At 44.1% G+C, this 20,685-nt stretch overlaps 7 protein-coding genes across 7 annotated transcripts; 4 read left to right on the top strand and 3 right to left on the bottom strand.

Annotated features, from left to right (window-relative positions):
* Positions 1-1,323: 1,323 nt before the first annotated feature.
* N7483_007926 (uncharacterized protein) lies at positions 1,324-3,513 on the bottom strand (the record flags this gene model as incomplete). The annotated part of the gene is made up of 2 exons (XM_057091363.1): positions 1,324-2,739; positions 3,490-3,513. 2 exons carry the CDS (start codon positions 3,511-3,513, stop codon positions 1,324-1,326), a joined length of 1,440 nt encoding a protein of 479 aa, XP_056946104.1.
* A 115-nt stretch (positions 3,514-3,628) lies between these two features.
* On the top strand, positions 3,629-5,462 carry N7483_007925 (uncharacterized protein; the record flags this gene model as incomplete). Its single annotated transcript, XM_057091362.1, has 3 exons — positions 3,629-4,064; positions 4,125-4,376; positions 4,981-5,462. The coding sequence occupies 3 exons, from the start codon at positions 3,629-3,631 to the stop codon at positions 5,460-5,462; spliced, it is 1,170 nt and encodes a 389-aa protein (XP_056946103.1).
* A 774-nt stretch (positions 5,463-6,236) lies between these two features.
* N7483_007924 (uncharacterized protein) lies at positions 6,237-7,736 on the top strand (the record flags this gene model as incomplete). Its single annotated transcript, XM_057091361.1, has 1 exon — positions 6,237-7,736. One exon carries the CDS (start codon positions 6,237-6,239, stop codon positions 7,734-7,736), a length of 1,500 nt encoding a protein of 499 aa, XP_056946102.1.
* Positions 7,737-11,804: 4,068 nt separating this feature from the next.
* On the bottom strand, positions 11,805-12,601 carry N7483_007923 (glutathione S-transferase; the record flags this gene model as incomplete). The annotated part of the gene is made up of 2 exons (XM_057091360.1): positions 11,805-12,155; positions 12,365-12,601. 2 exons carry the CDS (start codon positions 12,599-12,601, stop codon positions 11,805-11,807), a joined length of 588 nt encoding a protein of 195 aa, XP_056946101.1.
* Positions 12,602-15,566: 2,965 nt separating this feature from the next.
* N7483_007922 (S66 peptidase family protein) lies at positions 15,567-16,621 on the top strand (the record flags this gene model as incomplete). Its single annotated transcript, XM_057091359.1, has 2 exons — positions 15,567-16,189; positions 16,234-16,621. 2 exons carry the CDS (start codon positions 15,567-15,569, stop codon positions 16,619-16,621), a joined length of 1,011 nt encoding a protein of 336 aa, XP_056946100.1.
* A 281-nt stretch (positions 16,622-16,902) lies between these two features.
* Positions 16,903-17,316, top strand: N7483_007921 (uncharacterized protein; the record flags this gene model as incomplete). The annotated part of the gene is made up of 1 exon (XM_057091358.1): positions 16,903-17,316. One exon carries the CDS (start codon positions 16,903-16,905, stop codon positions 17,314-17,316), a length of 414 nt encoding a protein of 137 aa, XP_056946099.1.
* Positions 17,317-17,846: 530 nt separating this feature from the next.
* Positions 17,847-19,535, bottom strand: N7483_007920 (WD40 repeat domain-containing protein; the record flags this gene model as incomplete). Its single annotated transcript, XM_057091357.1, has 1 exon — positions 17,847-19,535. One exon carries the CDS (start codon positions 19,533-19,535, stop codon positions 17,847-17,849), a length of 1,689 nt encoding a protein of 562 aa, XP_056946098.1.
* Between the last annotated feature and the right edge of the window lie 1,150 nt (positions 19,536-20,685).

The raw sequence follows: 20,685 nt of genomic DNA, 5'->3' as shown, positions 1-20,685 counted from the left end.
TTGTAGCGGGTTGGACCCGACGAGGGCTTGTCAATCCTCGACAAGCCCAAAGCCACTCATCCCGTACGGTCACGTTCGACAACAGTTGACTCTTTGTGCACAAAAAGACAAACCCCCCACAAACCCCCACAAACGTCTCCAATTATGTAATCGCACGGCCCCACACGTGATCCACAGAAGGACATATATTCCCCACCATGTACTATAGCTTCCTCTTCCTTAAGCATGAATGTAAACTGCATGTCGGCCTATATCGTTCTGCTTCAGTCTTTATAGAGCCCTTCACATATGGTGCTAGCTAAGATTAAGTATTCTGCTTATATGTGGATTCAAACGAATTAGTGTGTTTTCTGGAACGTGTGAAAATCTTGAGGGCATGTACTACATAGGTTCTGTGTAAAATGAATTTCCTTATTGGTCTTCTTCGCTCAGGTATTGTAGTGGGGAAGGATGACCTTCCTACTACACGTGACCTCAGTACCTCTAGAGTCCCTTTATGTATGTTAGATACCTATAGCGGTGCAAGACACTACTTAAGGATATATACTCCTATACCTCTCTAAACAGACCCTAGGGATAGTCCCTATACTAAGTACGTGGTTTGGTGGTTGTCGCTATTGGCAGACGTCCATGTTACCTCGACCGGTGTATTCTAATCATACATCACTACGTTCCCCTATCAGTACACATTTGGGTATAAAACAGTACCTGAATAATATCTAGGGTATTCAGGCTATTACCTGAATAAGAGGGCGGCAAGGGAGGCTTCCCGAACGAATCAAAAAAAAAAATAGATGAACGCGGACATACAACAGTCAGGATTCGCATGTGGTCACCCACCATACTACTAACTGACCGGCGTGTGGCTTAAGTACGGCTGAGCGGACGGGAAGCCCTGTTCTCCACACCCTGTGGTCGTATGTACTTGAAACCTCCAAATAGTAGGTTATATAGAAAATATATTTCTTTAAGATATTTATTAGCTATAGCGAGACCATGGACGTTCCTATACTATTATGCATATGTGCTACATCTATTTCACGGACTTAGTATCAATAATGCCACGGTACTACTAGTATGTAGTTGTTGGTATAGGAAGAACACGTCGGCGTTTCGGCACTTGAGTGACGGCACTTGAGTGACGGCAGAAACTTGAAGGGCTCTCGCGATTCAAGCCTGGACGGCTCGCCGCTCTAGTCAGCCCTCTTCAGGGCAATCCGAACGGATATCCACCCACCCGAATGTTCACGATTAAAATTTGCCTGACATAGATAATGACAGATGCGATAAAGATGCGATGAACTCTCAAAAAGGCCTTAAATGTCAAGCAGAAAGATGATGACTCAAAAACGGACCGAGTAAGGCAACAAGAAAAATTCCAATAAATGCAGCAGCTCCACCGACAACGTCAGGAAGAATATGCCAGGACCTAGTATACCACGTATACGGCTCACTAGGCCCAGTGTACGCTAGGATTGTCTCAACGAAGTAGCCAACGGACACTCCCACCGCAAAAGTAGACAGAAGACCTAGAAGAACTTTGAAATAGGTTATGGAGTATACCTCTCGTTGTATGGCAGCCTCAAGGTCTAGTAAGGCCTGAGCAGTATCCTCAGTTGTGCCTCCAGCGGGCTCACATTGCATGAATATTGTCGACAGGGGGACTGATGATACCGGATTGATTGGAGGTTTCCCTTGATTTGATGAGTCCTCTGGTCCACTAGTAGATATGTCGTTTTCTGAGTTTCTGTCACGCAACCGGTGTTCAACAAAATTGTAAAAAGGACCCAGCAACAGTAGGAGGGGTAATATTTGACCGAAGTCCCATTTGTCCAGAGCGTGCCGAACACATGAGGGGAAAACATGCAGTCGAGGTATAAGTAGTTCAAAGTTGGCCCAGGCAAAACTAACAGTCACAAGGCTCAAGAAGCAAGCGAATGAGCCAGCGAAGTCTAGACAAGCAATAAAAAAGAGATAAATCCCAAGAAGAAGACGATAGCGGAAGTCATATAATCGAGGATGCAAGGGTTCTAGGCGCTGTAGAGCTTTTTTAAGGACAGCTCTCCCCAACAAGCGCAGCGGTGTTCGTATAATATAATGTGTGCGTTTATTAGTGTATTCAAAGAGCATTGTCGCTTGCCAGGTATAACTGGTAATAAGGAGAATATATGAGATGACCCCTTGCGGACTTAGCATTCCATTGAGGTTTGTATTGCTCGCACTATGCCACAATGACGGGACATAGGTCGTCAATGCCACGCAAGATGAAGCAGACGAGCACGCAGGTTGAATCAGAATATGATCAGCCCACTCAAAATTTGTGGTCGGGAAGATTGCAGCACACATCATCGCCAAGAAAATCAGCATGGCAAACAGCTTCACAGCGCGAATATAGGTGTTTTTCTGCAAGTAATGTCGTTGAAGTGTCAGCGTGGCAAGAAAGCCGTTGGATGACATCCAGGCAAGATATATCGCAGTATGATAGTCTGCTACCAATGTTGTTGATAAGGTAGCAAATGACGCTGCCAAAATTCCTATCCCAGTTACCATCTGCTGGGCGCTTAGAATCAAAGTTGCTTTGTGAACTTCGTGGTTCCACTTGCTGTTTTTGAGGGGCTTTATATGGAGGAAGAGCGTATCAAATTTATTCAGTAAATCTTCTTCAATTAGCCCGCCCGTGTATAATAGGATGGCCGCGAGCCATGAAAGATAGGCAGGTAAGAGAAACACAGCGATGACCTAAAAAGAATCGATTCTGTGAGTCTTCTGGTCGTACTAGGAAGGGTAAAATACCCACCCCAATTCCGTTAAGATCTGCATTTGGCAAAGGATATACCACACTGGTGATATTTCCTAGCGGCGTGTACTCTAGACATGTCACAGAGGGTGATGACACCATGAGGTCGCTCATGGGTCAAATCTGACAGGGCGAATCGATTTCTCAGTGTTTGAGGAGGATACCGAGTTATCAAAAGTTCTTAAATGATACTTGATGGTGATGAAATGATTAATTAACTCAACACATTCGGATGATGTGAATTTCGTACAAAAGAAAAGAATATAGGTGAATTCGAGCAAAGTGGTATGGAGGAGAGGGGTAAGCCACCTGAGAGAGAAGTGCGCATAAGCCCACGGCGGCTGCCAATACCCACATGAACAAATTCAGATAATGAGCAAACTTATCTCACTTTTAAGGACCGATAACATCTTAATAAGTGGACGCTTGAATTTCATCTTACTATACAATAGCAAAGAAATAAACGATGTCTGGTGGAATATTCCGAAGTCAAAAGGACGAACATGATACTATGATCTTGACACTATGTGTTTCATCCTGTACTTTGAGCAGATGAACTATGGACTATGGATGTGGTCTCGTCTCAGGAGTTACAACTCTCCTCTTCTGACAAATTAAGGTCGCTCGAAATGTGGATATACGTGGACCAATAGGAACATTTTCATTGCTACCCTGCTAAAACCAACACATACATGCATGCATGCCAGGTGTAACATGTTTGCTGAATACGCAAAATGTCACGTTGGTGGGGCTGACTCGTCTCTCTTTCAGCTCATTTCACTCCGGGCGAGGTAAGTCCTGGAACTAATCTCAAGGACAGGACGTTCCGAAATGCTTAAGCAATTACGCGCAAAGCTCAAACTTAAAGTGCGAGGTCAAAAACATGACGAAGAGGCTGTGGTCTCCAGCACAGATGACGAAAATGCCGTGGGCACGAAGGTCGACATTGATGCGACGTCCACTCGAGGCGCAGATATTGATACTCCCCAAAGAGAAAACCTATGGGTAGTCGCCGGAGAAAGACTAGATGAGAAATACCGCAATACCCTGGATTTAGAGAGTGCTGGCCCTGTCATGAACTCCATCGACGATTTGATCAAGACAACTGAGGAAAAATACCGCGAGTACAAGGAAGGGGGGCTCAAAATTCGCAAGCGTGGTGGGGGCCATATAAATGTTCAAGATTCTGCGAAGAATATTATTCTCTATGCACTACAGGCACAGGATCTCGTCAAAAAACTGGTTTCTTTCGATCCGACTGGCCATGGTGAGTGTGTGATCAACTATTCGAGTATTCGACTTTGACATCCGCTAAAATGAACCCCAGCATCGACTGCATGGTCAGTTGGTTCGATTAGTATCACATTGATCAAGAATGACATTAAGCGTCGAGACAATATTTTTGAGGCATCGGAGTACCTCGCACGCATCCTTTCATACTACGCAATAATTGACAATAAGTATCGAGAAAGAGGAGTGGAAAGCGACCAAGGCCTAGACGATGCACTGCTTGAAGTCTACGCTGCAGTTCTTGAGTACACAGCAGAGGTGAAAAAGGCAGTAGATGAAAGCGACGCTGGTATGTGATTCACAGATATGGTTAAATTGGCGGGCCTTGTTACATGGTGGTAAAAATTAATGTCCAGAAAGCCCGTGTGCTGAAAAGTATCACGGCCCTTGTTGAACAGCCGCTTAAGGATCTTAAAGAAACCATTGAAACGAGAGAGAAGATCGTTGAAACTTTGAGAAGTCTCACAGCGCATCTAGTTATATCATTGGAAGCTCGCTAAAATATCATGAGGCACGCCAGTCTGATCGTTACAGACCACAGGAAACAGGCCGAGGGCATGCTAGAAAGAATTGATGAGACAGTTGAAAGGCTGAAGATAATTCAATCACACACGAGAAGTAAATACCTGCTCAGAATTACCCCTTCAGGAAGCTTAAACGCTAATATCAACAGGCTTGCAAGAAAGAGAGATTCTGGATTGGTTGTCCAAGACATCCTACTCGGACACTCAAAACAACACCCAGATTCGAAGGGCATCGGACACTGGGGATTAGTTTCTCAATTCACCGGCATACACCGAGTGGAAAGCGATGCCAGGAAAAATTTTATGGGGCTATGGAGCAGCTACGCTTTTCTTAACCTCCCAGAAACAGAACTAATGATTCTGCAAAAGTCGGATGTGGCAAATCGGTCCTCTGTTCTACAATTATCCAAGACATCAAGACACTCTGTGCATCTGATCCATCGAGAAGGTTCGCCTATTGGTACTTCCAGTTCAACAATGATGCAACACAAAAGGTGTACAATATGACCAGATCGATATTACGTCAACTAATGCCGCGCACTTTTCCCGGGTCTCTGGTCAACCTCTGGGAAGATCATAGCCACCGCGGCAGTAAGCGACAACTGCAGAAGTTTGCAGATATCCTCGACATTGTTTTGGAAGATTCTCAGGGCAAGTCCTTTCTTATCCTTGATGCTATGGACGAGTGCCCAGCGACAGAACACGAAGGACGGAGTTCTCTTTTAGAATTCATGGAAGACCTGTCGCGCAAACATCCCTCCAAGCTACACATCCTCGCTACAAGTCGACCAGAACCTGATATACGCTTAATGTTGAAGCAATATGAGAGCGTTGATCTAAGGTTGGATTAGGGGGAGATGTAGAGACCTTCGTTCGCGATCAGATTTCTCATGGCAGATTGTCCGAATGGGACGAGTCGGTTAAGAAGCGAACTTTGGAAAAGCTGCTTGATATTCAGGAAAGGTATGTTGCAGTGATGGAAAAATAGGTGTAGCCTTATTGACAGGCTTCATTGAGTAGGCGCTTCCGCTGGGCTGATCTGCAGATCAGGCAACTTCAAGAATCAAAGAGTGAAGATGCATTCCACAAAGGTCTTGATACAATTCCAGTCACGCTCGAAGACACATATAGAGACATACTTGAGAGGTTCTCACCAGATGATCGAGAGGCAGCTCGCACAATACTCATCTGGCTCAGTTTTTCCGTGGTTCCAATGAATTTGGAGACCGTCGCAGCTGTTGTATCTTTTCGTTTTCCAGACGATGCTGTTAAAACCTGCACTACTTCCCTAATCACTGTCAGCATCTCCGACGATACTGTGAGACTGGCCCACTTCTCTGTTCTCTGTGAAGGAGTTTCTTGTTTGCAATGAGACTCCAGGCTTATGGTATCAGTTCTTCGTCAGTTCTGGTTATCTTGCCATAACACATAAAACGATAGACTCTCTGCTCGAGGCGACGGAGGTCCTAACCAGGAAAACTGCGGGACAACGGCCATTATTGATTTACTCTGCAAAGCATTGGGACAGTCATTTGGGGGAGCTCGGAGAGACATATGCTAATCATACTGATCTTGATCATAAGGTTTATTGTCTTTTCAATGAGCATGATGTTTACCTCAACTGGATGCATCTGGTCAATCTCGAGAAGGATCGGTTCTGGCATACATCATTTGAGGAGCTCCCGTCGCCTCTATATTCTGCATCAGAAAAGGGATTAGAAGCAACAGTCAAAGGGTTGCTTTCTAAAAGCACTAATCCTGGTATGATGGTAAAAGGCCAGAATTGGAGGTACGACGCATTGTTTGAGGCTGCGTCGAAAGGCCACCTGGATATTCTAGAGTTGTTGCTCAAGACGGTAGACGAGATACCTCGAGAAGTGGTCTGCTCCATAATGTCCTGTTTCAAGGTCACCGAGTCCAACAAAAAGAAGTTACCGATAATCTTGAACCTGCTCTGGGACAAAGGTTGTTTGCACGATCAATCAAGAGCATCGAAAAAGATAATCGATTCGGAATTGGTTGAAGCAGCTGCATTGATCTTCGACAACTCTAGCCACCTTTTGACAGGCCAGTTATTGGACCAAAAGGAGAGGTTTGACGTCGGTACAATTGAGCGATTGTTGGATCGCGTAATAAAGAGCGAAATAAACAGTTTTTTCTGCCGCTCAGCGCTCGTGGGCTTGCTTTTCGATAAGTTTGATACTGATATAAAACTTACTCCATCACGAATGGAGGGTCTTGCAATCTCACTCGCCGCTGCAAGCGACTCTACGGTCGTGATTGCTATCCTGAACAGATGGCTCAACGATATTGTCCTCAGTGAGGAATTCATTGGAAGAATTTCAAGAGTAAAGCGCGGGAATCAAGCTCGCATTACCCAGAAAGTCCTAATTACAGCCACCAGGGAAGCGTCCGACCCGCAGATGATCAACTTGCTTCTAGAAAGACAAGATCCCGTAACAACGATCAACAAAGATGTTTTTTTAGCCACTGCGAGGAGAAGCTCAAAAAAAAGCGAATTTATGCAAATTTTATTTGACGCGTGTGGGTCAGATGCTGTCATTGATGACGAGATCATCCAAGAAATTGCAGACAACAGGCACGAGGGACTGCGTATGATGAAACTGCTTATTTGCAGACAACAAGCTGGCTTCGTGGTCACCAAGCAGACATTCTGCAAAGCTGCTATGCACAGCAACCGAGAAATGATGGAGCTCCTTGTGAACAATACCAGTGGCTCTGATCTTCCCATCACGGAGGAGACTTTGGTTGCAGTAGCTGAGAATGTTTTGCATGGAGAAGCCTTGATCAAGTATCTTTTCGATCTTAAAGGTCACGATCTTCCCGTTTCAGAAAGCTTATTGGTCTCGATGGCCAGTATCAAGCATTACTCCGCAGCTGATATTGTTCTCGCATTTATTTTGGAGAGATGGGCAGAAATGCCAGTGACTGATGAGTTGTTGGAAGCGGCATGTCTTCATCCCAATTCCTTGAATCTGCTATTAGACCGACGGCACGACTGCCTTCCGATCCGGAAAATGGTTCAAAAAGCAGCAACGGACGAGACAAGGGCTTGCGATACTTCTCAATCGGCAGCTTATGCAAGTCGACGACTGGCTAATTGAAACAGTCGCAGGGAACAGATATACCCTAGAGGTTATCTACAATAGAGATCCTCATTTCCTGGTGACGCCAAAGATAGTGGCCGCAGCCGCAAGAGATGTTGATACAATTAGAATCCTTCTAGACAGGCAGAAAGATCGAATCCTGATCACAGAAGATGTCATCAAGGGTGCATTGTTGGGATGGCGCCACTCTCAGATAATAGATTTACTTCTAACCCGCCTGGGAGCGGGGGAAATCCCTATGACAGAGGATATCTTGATATTCGCTGTTCAAAATAATCGAGTTAAATCTCTGGAGCTTTTTCTAAAACATGATCATGATCACAATCTCAACGCAGTCTGGCAGGCAATATGGCAAGACCCTGAAATCGACCCGGCTAACCTGGCTCAGGCATCAATGGTTCTTCTTCAATATCATACCTTTGACATTTCAGAAAAGATACTGCACGGAATTCCGGCTGGGCCAGACTTCACGTTTCGCTGGGTTTACCCTTTCGATGAATTTATTCGCTCGTGTATGCGCCATCGGACACAATTGCCAGCCACCGAAGCAGTGATGGAGATAATTTTGGGAAGATAAAGTTTGAATACGGTCGAGATATTTTTGGAGGATCATCCTGATATTGATATAACTGAAAGACACATTAAAGCGGCGAAGAGCAACCCAAGGGAGGACATAGATAAGGATGTCTTGATATGCCTTCTGAATTCTAAGTTGGTGTCCCACCTAGGAGGGATGTCAAAAATGGACACACTAGAACCAATCAACTTGGATACGGAACGGAAAAGGCATTCTTCTGTTAAAGGCCAAAGCTAAGTGATACCAACATCAAAGCGTTGATAAGCAAACCTCTCCAGAGGAAAGGAGAACCTTTCTGGGGGAAAGGGAGAACTGGATATATAAGGACGCTCATTCGGTCTTTTTCTACGAAGGAAGAAGGGCGTGACGCCTGTTAACCCTTAACATGCGGGCCTACGCACCTGATATCCGATAAACAAGCATTTTTCCGAGGAGTGGCTGGCATGGGTTCGATCCCCTGATGTGGCGCCCTGGTGGGCAGTGCCAGCTCCGCGGTGGCTGGGACTGGGCTGTATTATTAATAAGCGCTAGTCTAGTCAGAAATAAAAACAAATTCCGCCATAAGGACGCTCATTCACCATCATATATTTCAAATTAGTTCTTCATGATCAATCTCAAATTGTTACCACGTTACTACTGTCACGGTTGTCCGCTTAGAAGTCAGACACACAGCTGTAGGCTTTTCTCGCTGTATGTGACCTTTGGAGTCAACTGGCATCTGGAGAGTCAGCATAGCCATCTTTGAGCTGTATCTTGACTTACTATAGAAAGGAACATTCAAGTTGAATGCTGCTGCAACTGAGGAGTTTCCCAGGGCAAACTTGAAGGCGTAGATTTATTCCAAGGTTATCGTAGTTGGAACTTGGAGGATGGTTAGGGTAGATCCTTATCATGGGCTTCTACTGAAATAGGACATAATTTGGGACTTTATTAGAACATTTCATTTGAACTAGAAGTTATGTTCAGTTTAAGCTTGATTATGTCGGAGAATGTGGGTTCTAATATATTTCCGCTAAACCAAATAGAACATGGATACATACTAATGCCTTTCCCACCTGGGCGGGGCTACTATCAACATGGAATATGATAGTATTTCAATGTTTGCTACACACTAGTAAAAGGTACTGAATCATATGTAGCTTACCCTGTTGTCACCCAGTCTACGCATGTGTGAATCCTCAGGCTCACCTACATATATCACCCTACTTTCTTAGAGAGAACTTCTCGCCGCTCTTTACTAACCAGACTCCATAGGTAATCAGCCATACTGATCTATGTGGCTTAAGTATGGCTCAGTGAATGAGAAGCCTTATTCTTTATATCCTGTGGTCATATGTGGTTAGTAGATAGAAGAAGTTACTCCCAGAAGTTTACCCTACAATACCTTTCAGATCTCTCTGCTTTTCCTTTCGATTTCCATTATCTCTTTACGCCAAAGGACTTTGATCCTTTCAAATGTTCTTAAATTGCGATCTCTGGAGACCGGGTAGTTTTCCTTTGGACCCTTTGAGCAATCATTCAAACTCATTATCATTGAGGTCCATAAGAGCTTCCTAGCCCGATCCAAAAGCAACAGAATATATCAAAAGCAAAAATAAAGAAACAATCTAGTTCAAAGACTGGGCAGAAGATGAAGAAACCCTAGGTGTACTTGCATACATCCGATTGAAAATGTCCCATGGCGCGGTTTCCGGGTCGCCAAACGTATACATCGGAGTGGTTCTGAGGGTAAGCTTCTCACGAGCTTATGTCGAAGACTGCTTCAATAATACGCATGCGGTCAGGGGTATATTGAGAAAATAGTAAGACCTGTGCAAATAAGCATTCTGGGAGATAACGTTGTAAGTGAGACAGGAGGTGTTCCTCACTAACCAGGAATAGTGTCTCATCTTCAAATCCTGCCTGATACACACGATTGTGAATTGCAGTCACAATAGCCCTTAAAGTGTCACCTGGAAATATATCGTCACTCTTGGTGTCGTATATTGGATACTTTTCACCACGAGGAATATGATTGCTATGTGATAATATGATTTGAACATGAGGCGGCATTTTCTTTAGGCTCCTAAGGACCTCCGGTTCAAGCCATTGTCTAAATCCTCCCGGGTTACCCCATTCCTCTATGGTCAAGCAACAAAACTCCGGCTTCCGATGAGAGAGCAATCCATCTACAACACCGAAGAAAGGGTCTAATTTACTAAAGAAGACATATTAGTACATACTATATATTATGAATTCATTCTCTTGAGAGTTCCGACGTACTAAATATTATACCAGGGAAACTCGCAACCATAACCAGTGAAGCCCATCGTTTCAAGATGATTTCGGAACTGCGTTGGCGTTTCTGACGATAGGTAATCCACGCTTTTATGCCGGCTGAATTTTTTGAGCAAACCCGGCCCAAAAGAAGAATGAGGTCGAAATGGGCCTTCATTGGTCAACAGCATATCTGCTCCTGGGAGGGAAATCACTGTTATACCAAGATGGCTGAGATCTTCGTGATAATATGACTTTCTTTCGAAATTCCTGAAATATGTCATCATCCTCACTAGCTTAGAGCTCCGTCTGGTTTTCATCACTTCCAATCTCAAGCCATCCTCCGGTTTGATAGTACGTGGCGTTACTCTGGATGCAGATTCTTTAGAGACATGATGGGATTTTTTCCAGTGGGATATTCAATTTGAGGAAAACTTCAACTGATTTCGAGAGAGATTCTATTTATTTTTGACAATCAATTGACGTAACATTGAATCATCCATGGTACCTGTGAGTGTGCCCGGGTGGATAACACGTTCAAATGCTAATCCAAGAATCTCGCATGTCGAAGTGGCCGACGACGATATACCTACAGGGTCATCCCTGGTTTACGTGGATGATAGTTGCGGAACACGTCTAGTTCAGATCCCCCATAATATTAACTACCTCGTATAACTACTGGGGAACCTCGGATGTTCTTCTTCCGAGGTTCAGGGCTGAAGATATCATTTTACCTGACGCCCTTGGGGTTCCGGATGACGCGAGACTCAATTTACATTCAACTTGCGCATGACTTTCCTCAACCTATGTACGATGAACGTCTACAATTGTATTGTGGTCTTTGGATTATCGGGGCTCGGGCAGCAACTTGGAATTTGGATCCACCAAGGTATCCACGGACACGCTATGGCCCTCAGGATGTATAGAGTTCTCAACTTAAATCTATGCAGATAGGGTCATACTAGGCAAGCTTTCATATTGTTTTCAAAATTCTTATCAAGATGCTTATCAAAAGATGTCCCAGCACTTCGTGGAAGATCCCAAATTGAGCAAAAGGGATGACCAGAAGGTAACTGCCGCTCATGCTGCGCAAGAGCGCACTCGCAAACCTCAAGTGCTCATATTTCTCTCCATATGAGGAAACATTCCACCAAAGCTAGAACAGAAACTTGAAGTCATGGAAATGAAAAAAATGTATATTGAACGTCCTGGCAAGTTTTCTTTCAATGTTATTAAACAGGGCTTGAAGAAGTAACCTTCTTCCAGGATTCTCTGGCCTTCAGGCCTTCCCACCACTTCTTAGTCGCTGGGTATTTGTCATATAATTCTGCGGCACCAAGGCTCTCCGCCATGGCTCCATAGGGCAGGTGGTAGAGATCGGCGAGGGTCACTTTGTCTCCGGCAAGGTAAGGCTGCTTCGAAAGGATACGTTCGTAGCCTTGCAGTGTGACATCGAGCTGAGCGAGGAGAGCTTGTACTCGGGCTTCATCGGTGGCGCCAAGGCCCTTTCGGGGCTTGAAAACCTTCTCAAATGCGATTTGCGAGGCGATAGGGTCGAAGTAAGACTGTTCAACAGAAAGGGCCTATTTTTGTTCTCGATCAGAATACCATAATCGGCAATCACCTGGGCAATTCTTTTTATTGATCGGATCTCCATACCTGTTGGAAGTTGGCATACTCCTTTAAGTCGGTCGGAGAGGAGACAAGTCAGTTCCCTGGGAACTGAACTTGACAGCGATGTATTGAGCAATGGCTCTGCTTTCTGAGTTTATGGACATGGTTAACAACTAACTCGATCGAATATGACATAGTGGTACAACTCACCAAAGATCTGAACACCGGTCTCAGTGTCCTGGAAAACGGGAACTTTGCCAAAAGGATGCAGCTCATTAAGGTATGATTCAGACTTCTGCTCTCCCGTTAATAGATCAACTGGGATGAACTCGACTTGGACCCCCTTCTCCTCCAATACGACGCGCACCCGGTTGGTACAGGTAGACAGAGGGAATCCGTGCAGCTTGAGAACCATTTTTGCGTAATTCTGTGGGGGATTTTTTAGATTTTGATGAATCAATGAATAAATAGAGGGGTTTGAGAGGAGGTGCGAACATTAAATATAGAGCAAAGTGGGAGAGGTGGGGGGGGGAATTCCCGATGCTCCATATAATGATGTGATTTATAAGTGAACCAAATCGGAGACCGGATCCCGGAAGTATTCCGCGAGATTTATGAGCTTTCAAGTTTTATGCAGTCCAACCAGTTGACTTCTCGATAGATGGATCAGAGGGACCTTGGAAGCACTTAGGCGCTCAAGTTTACTTAAGGTATTCCAACAACTTGAACAGCAAACACTCGATATTAGACCGGATACCCCCTTTTCCATTGTTCCGATCGGATTTTTCTAGAGACCTCAACACAAATGAAAGAATTGGGCTTGCATGGAATGAGATATGGCTTTCCAAATTGTAAGTCGAACCTTTGAAGATTCGATTAAAGCATGAATATAGTATGACGTGAAAGATCAAATACAACGCACGCATCCCTGGAATTATGATTTGACGCCACAGATATGGGCTGTGCTTGGTGGTACTTTTTATGTGACGTTAATTTCTCATCATGAAACTTTGTTCTCAGCAACCACCTGAAAACTGACAACGACAACACCCAGCAGAATATCAAAGCAAAAAGAGCAGAAAGAAAAAATGCAAAAACAAAAACATACAACAGTCAGGATTCGCATGTGGTCACCCACCATACTACTAACTGACCGGCGTGTGGCTTAAGTACGGCTGAGCGGACGGGAAGCCCTGTTCTCCACACCCTGTGGTCGTATGTACTGGAAATTACCAGATATCAAACTATAGACCTCAAAATCTCTTTATCTTGCAGGTACGGCAGATCTATATAATTTATACTCAAAGTTGCCTGCCAGTGTGGGCTGGATTTTTTATAAGAAGCATAGACATCCCCTTTCGTTAGAACATCTTCAGTATGATCAAACTCGACAAACAACTTTTTTTCCACTCCGGAAGTATCAATTGATGTAGATAGGCCGAGTTCAGTAGATCAAGCTCTAAGATGAGAAAATTGCGTGGTGCCCGTGAGTGATGAAATTAGAATTGCCGGTACATCCGAGGTATTGCTGCTTCAAGGTCCCCCAAATCTTGACAATCTACATTTTGAATCTTGGTATCTCGATTCAAATCAGATAGGGCGTGTCCGGGCAAGGTTTCAAAACTTATGAATGTTGGACGATGCGTAAAGTCGGCAAACGGATAAAGCGGAGTATGACACGTATGGCTTTCATGCTCAAGACCCATATTCGCTTATTCGCATTTAGGCCATGCATGTGTTGTCTTCTCCTGCAACGTTTCACAAATTTGATGAAGCGATTATTTAAAATGGAGATGAATATCCCCATTACAATCCCTATTACCAGAGTTAAAATCGACGTAGAAAGCGAGCATTTTTCATCCGCAGCCATATCGAGTTTGAAGATTATGTCGATAATCGAAGTTGAAGTTCAAATGTTGATATCTTCAAAGTGTTGTCTGGAAATGAGGCTTCAAGTTGACACTGGCAGTCCAGATGTCCTATATTTTGGGTATGAAAAGACTTGAAAAGTTCAGAACTTCAAATGTTGAATGATCCGATACGTCATAATTATATGTATAGTATACTCTACAATGTCCTATGATCACCCGCCGCCGAAGCCTAATCCGTTATATGGAAGCTTGAAAATCGCATCATTCGAGTCCCTACATATAAGATGCACATGTATGATGAGATGGATCGGTTTGATCTCTTGAGATATCAGTGTAACCTCGAGTAGGTGTCGTGTATCTAGAATCTACAATAAATTCGGAGTGGCTTATATGCATTGTATGGACCTATTATTATTCTTTAAGTTGAGGATCTTTGCGACTTTTTCTAAATAATACTTCAATGGGGATAATCTGTTAAGATCCATGAATAGGGAAAGAACTAGATATTTTTGAATTTTGGGTTGTCACACCTAGACACATTGATTGATGTATTTCTTGATGACGGTCATATTGAATATATCACCTGAGCAAAGACGCATTAGTAGTCAAACTTAAAGCTGGCAGCACCTGGAATGATGTGCACTATGTCGATCTCCGAAAGTGAAGAAGCCACAAAAGCGACTCGGACCACTTGACCATTCGAAGGTTTTTTTTAATTTTGGATTAAATATGATATCAGGTACGCCAATTTATGATCCCGGAATTTTTCAAAAGCTGCTTGGGTTGAGGTAGCCGTGGATCCTCCAGAGCTGAAGTCTGTGCTTGTTAGCTTCTTTTCGGAAGCCTGATGTGTCAACTGGTAATAGAGTAAGATTTGACTTATATCATAGTATCATTAAGAGATATTTCGGATCATAATTGTGATGGCCTATTTTCCAAACATTTGAACGTTATTCAAGTTTGCATCATTTCCAGGTTTGTATATTGACGCCTTATTGATTCCAATTCCTAATCGTTCCTACATAGCGAATCTTGGAGGATTTCATAAAGCAAATTGGATTCTTTTGAATCAGGATGATGAGGGTTGGAATTTTAGCAGTAGCTTTGAAGTCATATTCAGCAATCGAATCCTTTATTGAGACGTGTAATCCGTATTTACTCTGAGATAAGAGTTGCTGGCCCCGGGGACTGGATATCAAATGTGTAAGCTTTGTGGGGGGGCCACATGTCCCATGATAACGATTTTAACATCCACGTGGCATCTATTTCAATTAGCTAAATTTATCACAAAGTTGAGTTTTTCATATTGATATCTCTCTCCCTTCAAATACCCCGTGTAGAGGTATACGCGACTACACAACCTTGGAACATTTTTGTCAGCTCAACTTGAACCCCACAGCGGATCCACGTCGCATATCTGTTGATCAAAAGTACACAATACATTGCTATCTTCCCTTTGACGATTTCCTCTAGCAGATTCTTAGTCTTCCTTCAGGCCTACAGACTTCAATGGAGACAATTATCCCGAAAGCCTTGAAGAGGGGAGATAAGATCGCCTTCATATCCCCCTCAGCACGCCTTAATAATATCCTCCCGGTACCTCTCTCCCGAGGAAAGGCCTATCTGGAGTCCCTTGAATATGGAGTGGAGATCATTTTCTCCAGCGCAGCAACAACCACCATCTCAGACTCGGTTCGTATTCGATGCGAAGAGATCCATACCGCATTCCGTGATACCACAATATCCGCGATCATCTGCACGATAGGCGGCTCACACGCGAACGAGCTGCTACCATTCCTCGATTATCCCCTTATCCGCTCGAATCCCAAGATCTTCATGGGCTATAGCGACACCACATTCCTACACTATGCGATTCAATCCCAAACCGGGCTACGTACATTCTACGGACCGAGTGTTCTGACCGATTTTTCCGATTTTCCTAAACCGATGCAATTCACAACTGATCACTTCATCCATATGCTCACTTCGGAGGAAACTGTGGGCCCACTTCCTCGATCAGCTGTTTACGCAAAGGAGCATAGCGACTTCATGTTCAGCGATAAACTTGAAACACCACGCGAAATAGTGGATTCACCACCGTGGAGATGGATTCGGAAAGGTAAAGCTACTGGGTATCTATATGGTGGTACTACATCTTGTGTCGTCCGTCTCCAAGGAACTCGTTATGCCCGGACTCATGGAAAGATAAGATCATCTTCCTTGAGTCTTCGATGGGTGATAACGTGCAACTACCGTATTCTGTGGACGAGTTCCGGAATAACCTGGTAGATCTTGCTTTGTCTGGTGTATTGAATGAGATTCGGGGTCTGGTTATTGGAAGAGGATACAAATATGATGACAGCATGCAAGAGGAACTTGCAGGCGTGGTTGAGGAGGTTTTTGATGTGATTGTTCGTCGAAATTGTGACGAAGAACTGCCGATTTTGATGAATGTTGATTTTGGGCATACGAGTCCATTCCTCACTTTGCCTTATCATGCGCTCGTTAGTTTGGATGGCGATCGCGATGAGTTTAGTGTTCTCGAACCCGCGGTACAAGCCTAACTGAACTGGACTCTTGTCTCAACCGAGATATATTTGGACTGCCAGTATTTAATGTTTCATTTCAATCATAGAAATTTTGTTTGATTTTCTCCAGAGAGCATCTGAATGTCACATTTTTCAATAACAAGCGATAAATGATTTCTCAATTATATATCGCTGGGTAATTCCCAGAAGATAAAAAATAGCGGGTTTGATCATGATGATCCTTGTTAGCGTAGCATTCCCCATCTCTCGCGGCTTCACACCTCCACATGTGCACTTTTCAACCTCATGTGTTCAATATGGCACCAGAAATCACTCAAATAGAGGATCTCGATTTCTCAGCAGAGGTTTTTGAGCCCGAGTCTGATACATTCCTATACACTTCCTTTTGCAAGGTAGAAGAGGACGATAGTGTCTTCCTCGGTCAAATATCCAAGCGCAAGCGATTTATCTCCCCACAAGAGTATACAGCTGCTCTTACAAGGATTCCAGACAGAGAAATCTATCCAATATACATCACATGGGGTAGGGTTCAACCTGTTGAGGACCCATTGCCTGGCAACATCCATCTAAAACGGCCACGTCTATTTGTCTATGACGACTACAAAGAACAAGATGCGGTTGATATAATTCCAGCTCTCCTCCGTGAAGAAGGAAGAACCTTGGAAATTCTGTCAAAAAACCCCCATCCTGGTCTTATCAAGTATTATTGATGTCGTACTCAAAGAGGATTCATCACTGCTCTAGTTCTGGAGCGTCACTCGAGTGACTTAAAACAATACATGAAAGACAAAAAAGCCCCACTCAACGTGGAAAAATTCATGGGTGCTCTCGAATCTGCTATAAAGCATTTGCATTCCCTTGGAGTCGCTCATAACGATGTCAATCCTGCGAACTTTTTACTTGACCAGGAACAAATGCCTGTGCTTACGGATTTCAATTAGTGCAAGCCGATTGGAGAGAAACTCACCTGCAGTCGGGGGACTGGCGGTTGGACTGACGAGGATGGTGAGTGGGATACATCGGAGAATCATCATGACTTCTTTGGGATGGAAAAAATTAGAGAGTGGCTTAAGAAATCTAAAGAAGAATAAGCACTTGAGGAGATGTCTCGGTTTAACCAGGGCTTATTTTATTTGGTTTGAAGTAAGACGATTGTAAGAAACTTTTGTATAGAAAATCTGTTCAGAATAGCAAACTTGAAATAGTTCGAGAGGAAGAAGATTCCAAGTAAATTGTAATCCTATATTTCGACGTCTAGGTCACTCTCCTGCGATCGAAATTTGAGGAAGATGATTTTCCCAGATGCATGGGCCATGACGAGAGTGCCATTAGTGCTCGCGACGCATGTCGGAATGTATTCTGGAGGGAGCCAGAGAACCCTCCTTCCGCCGAGCATAACCCAATCATCTTCAATCAAAAAGTCATAATCTCGTAAAGACTCTTGTCCAGGATAGAAAGATCGTACATCAATTCGCCCCGCACTCATGGATAATGCTTTCCCATCTGGAGAGAACCGTAGGTTGAGTGGCTGATCAAAAGGCTTTTTGCCGATTATCTGGCCTGTTCTGAGATCCCACAATCGAACGGCATGCCTGTCACAAGAGGCTAAAAATCTACTGTCCGGAGAAAAGGCGATCTCATAAAAGAAACATTCTGTGCTCAAGGTCATTAATAGTCGCCCTGTCATTGCCTCGTAGAGACGGATGGTATCGGATTTGAATACAACCACCAGGGTCTGGCTATCAGGAGACCAGAGGAGGTGGATCGGGACTCTGTCTTCGAGCGACTTTAAGATGTTGATTTGTTCATCTTTCATAATACTCCAGACATGCAATTCCCACCTTCGAGCTTCCCCGGGCAGAGAGTGAGCGACTATGAATGCAACAAATCCACCATCGGCAGATAGTGATACAGCATTGACAAATTGGAAGTCGCCTTTGATAATTTGTAATGCTTCTCCTGTGTTAAGGTCCCAGATTTGAACCTGCGGGTCTAGCTTTGAACAGGCGACTGGCCAGATGCCTTCGTCATCAAAATTTGACTCGCTGCCAGAGTGGGACATTTCGTCGTCGTCGTCGGGAGATGAGACATCAAGCTCAGAGGACGACTCATCATCCTCTTCAAAAGTCGATCTTTCCATAGAAGCTTTATATCCTGAATCTGCCTCACTGACAGAGTAGGGCAGTTTATCGTCGTCGAGAGGAGATGTCTCATCACGCTCAGAGTAAGACTCATCATCTCCCTCAATAACCGAGCCTTCCATAGCACCATTATGTTCTGAATTTGCACTACCCTCATCAGTGATTTCTAGTTCTCCATCACTGAACCCATTCAAAAGTCGGTCGAATTCGTCGATGATGTGACTTTTTTCGCCAAACCCCAAAGCTAAAAGACCTCTATCTTCACTAAATGTTGAGGTAGGAACAACTGGATAACAATGCTTGAGTCTAGTCACCACCTTACCTGTCCGTGCGCTCCAAATTTTGATTTCTTGGGGTGTGAAAGTAGTGAAATAAATGCTGTCTACGTTGAAACGAGATGGAAGTGGCGTTTCCCGCGCTCTTTTATGCAAAGCTCGCGTTTCCAAATTCCAAAGGCTGAGCCTCGAGTTGTAGTAAACTTTGACATATTCAGGCGAGAATACTTGAATGTTTCTAATCACTGAATCAAAAGATTTGAGCCCTGTGATAGTGGATGATTGTGGTGTAGTAAGATCCCAAAGGCGCACAGTACCATCTTCACAGGCGCATCCTAGCAGAGTGCCATCCAAAGAGAATGATAGCTTGTTCACTAATGAGGAAGGGTTGTGGATGGTGCTATGTAATTTTCCTGTCGAGACATCCCAAATATCAAATGAGTTCTCCCAAGTTAGGGAGCCGCCGTCTGAATAATTGCTCGCAAAAGGGCGTGTTGGTGATGTATCTTCCATCCAGAGAGACCTGATGCCCCCGAAAGCGCGTATTCAAAGTTCTCAAAGGCTTATAAGATTCAACGTCCCATATTGTAACCAAGTCTTTAGAGTCTGACAAGGGTTCGCTGTTGTTGTTTGTGATCAATGATTTCCCATCAGGTGTGAATGTTGCATCACAAAAATTGTCGTACATTGTATGCAACAGATCACCAGAGCTTGTTGACCACACTCTCAAATTTCTTCCTCCGGAGATAGAAACCAGTTGACTAGAATCAACGGAAAACCTCACACGATGGACTTTACCATCGCATCTTAAATCTGCCTGTAGTTGGCCAGAGTTTACACACCACATACAAACTGTTTTATCCTCAGAAGCAGTTGCCAGAAGCCTTCCGTCATTGGATAGTGCATTGTCATTAACATACCGCGCGTGCGTCTTGAATGTCCTGAGGATTTTCCCCGCTGAAATATCAACGAGCCGAACCCGAGACGATTCAAATAGTGTCGCTGCCAATGTCTTTTCGAAAGATAATCGTTGCAGTACAGACTGTTCATGCTCTTCAATTTGAGCTTCATATTCTAAGAGTCCCGACCGTATATTCCATACTCGCAAATGGCCGTCGTTGGATGTCGATATCACACAATCTCCACTACGGGAGGAAGAGACAGCCCAACCCTTCCCCAAAGGCTCGAAGACCCTTAAGAGAGCACCAGTCATCATATCCCAGACACAAACAGAAGAAGATGCCACCAATCTTCCATCCGGTGAGAAGGCAAGATCTTCGATCCCTTCGTGCTCAGCATAATTTCGATCGAAAAGTGTTTGTAATAGAGGACTCCATGACTCGTCACTTTCAACCATGGGTAATCTCGTGATCCTGTTCGAGATATGAAAGCCAAACTGTTTCCTAATGACACTGCTCCCGGAAGAGAACAAAAGAGCAGACACATATGTTTGCAGAGGTGCAGTTTCTATTATGTGGTTGAACGTGAGAATGAACCGTTTCATATCATAGAGAAACTCATGAAGTCTTTTCCTTCCTTGGCACTAGAAGTGAATGTCAGTCAAATTTCAGGATATTGAAGTGTGAAAAGACGAACCGGAGAGGCTGAGACATAATCTGAAAGTTGCACGCAAGCTTTAACTCCATCACTCAGGTGTCCTATC

Source organism: Penicillium malachiteum (assembly GCF_028827825.1).
Source record: "Penicillium malachiteum strain IBT 17515 chromosome Unknown utg000003l:1.0-4950554.0:1.0-4952489.0, whole genome shotgun sequence".
NCBI classification, from domain to species: Eukaryota; Fungi; Ascomycota; class Eurotiomycetes; order Eurotiales; family Aspergillaceae; genus Penicillium; species Penicillium malachiteum.
This window is presented reverse-complemented; position numbering and strand designations above follow the sequence as displayed.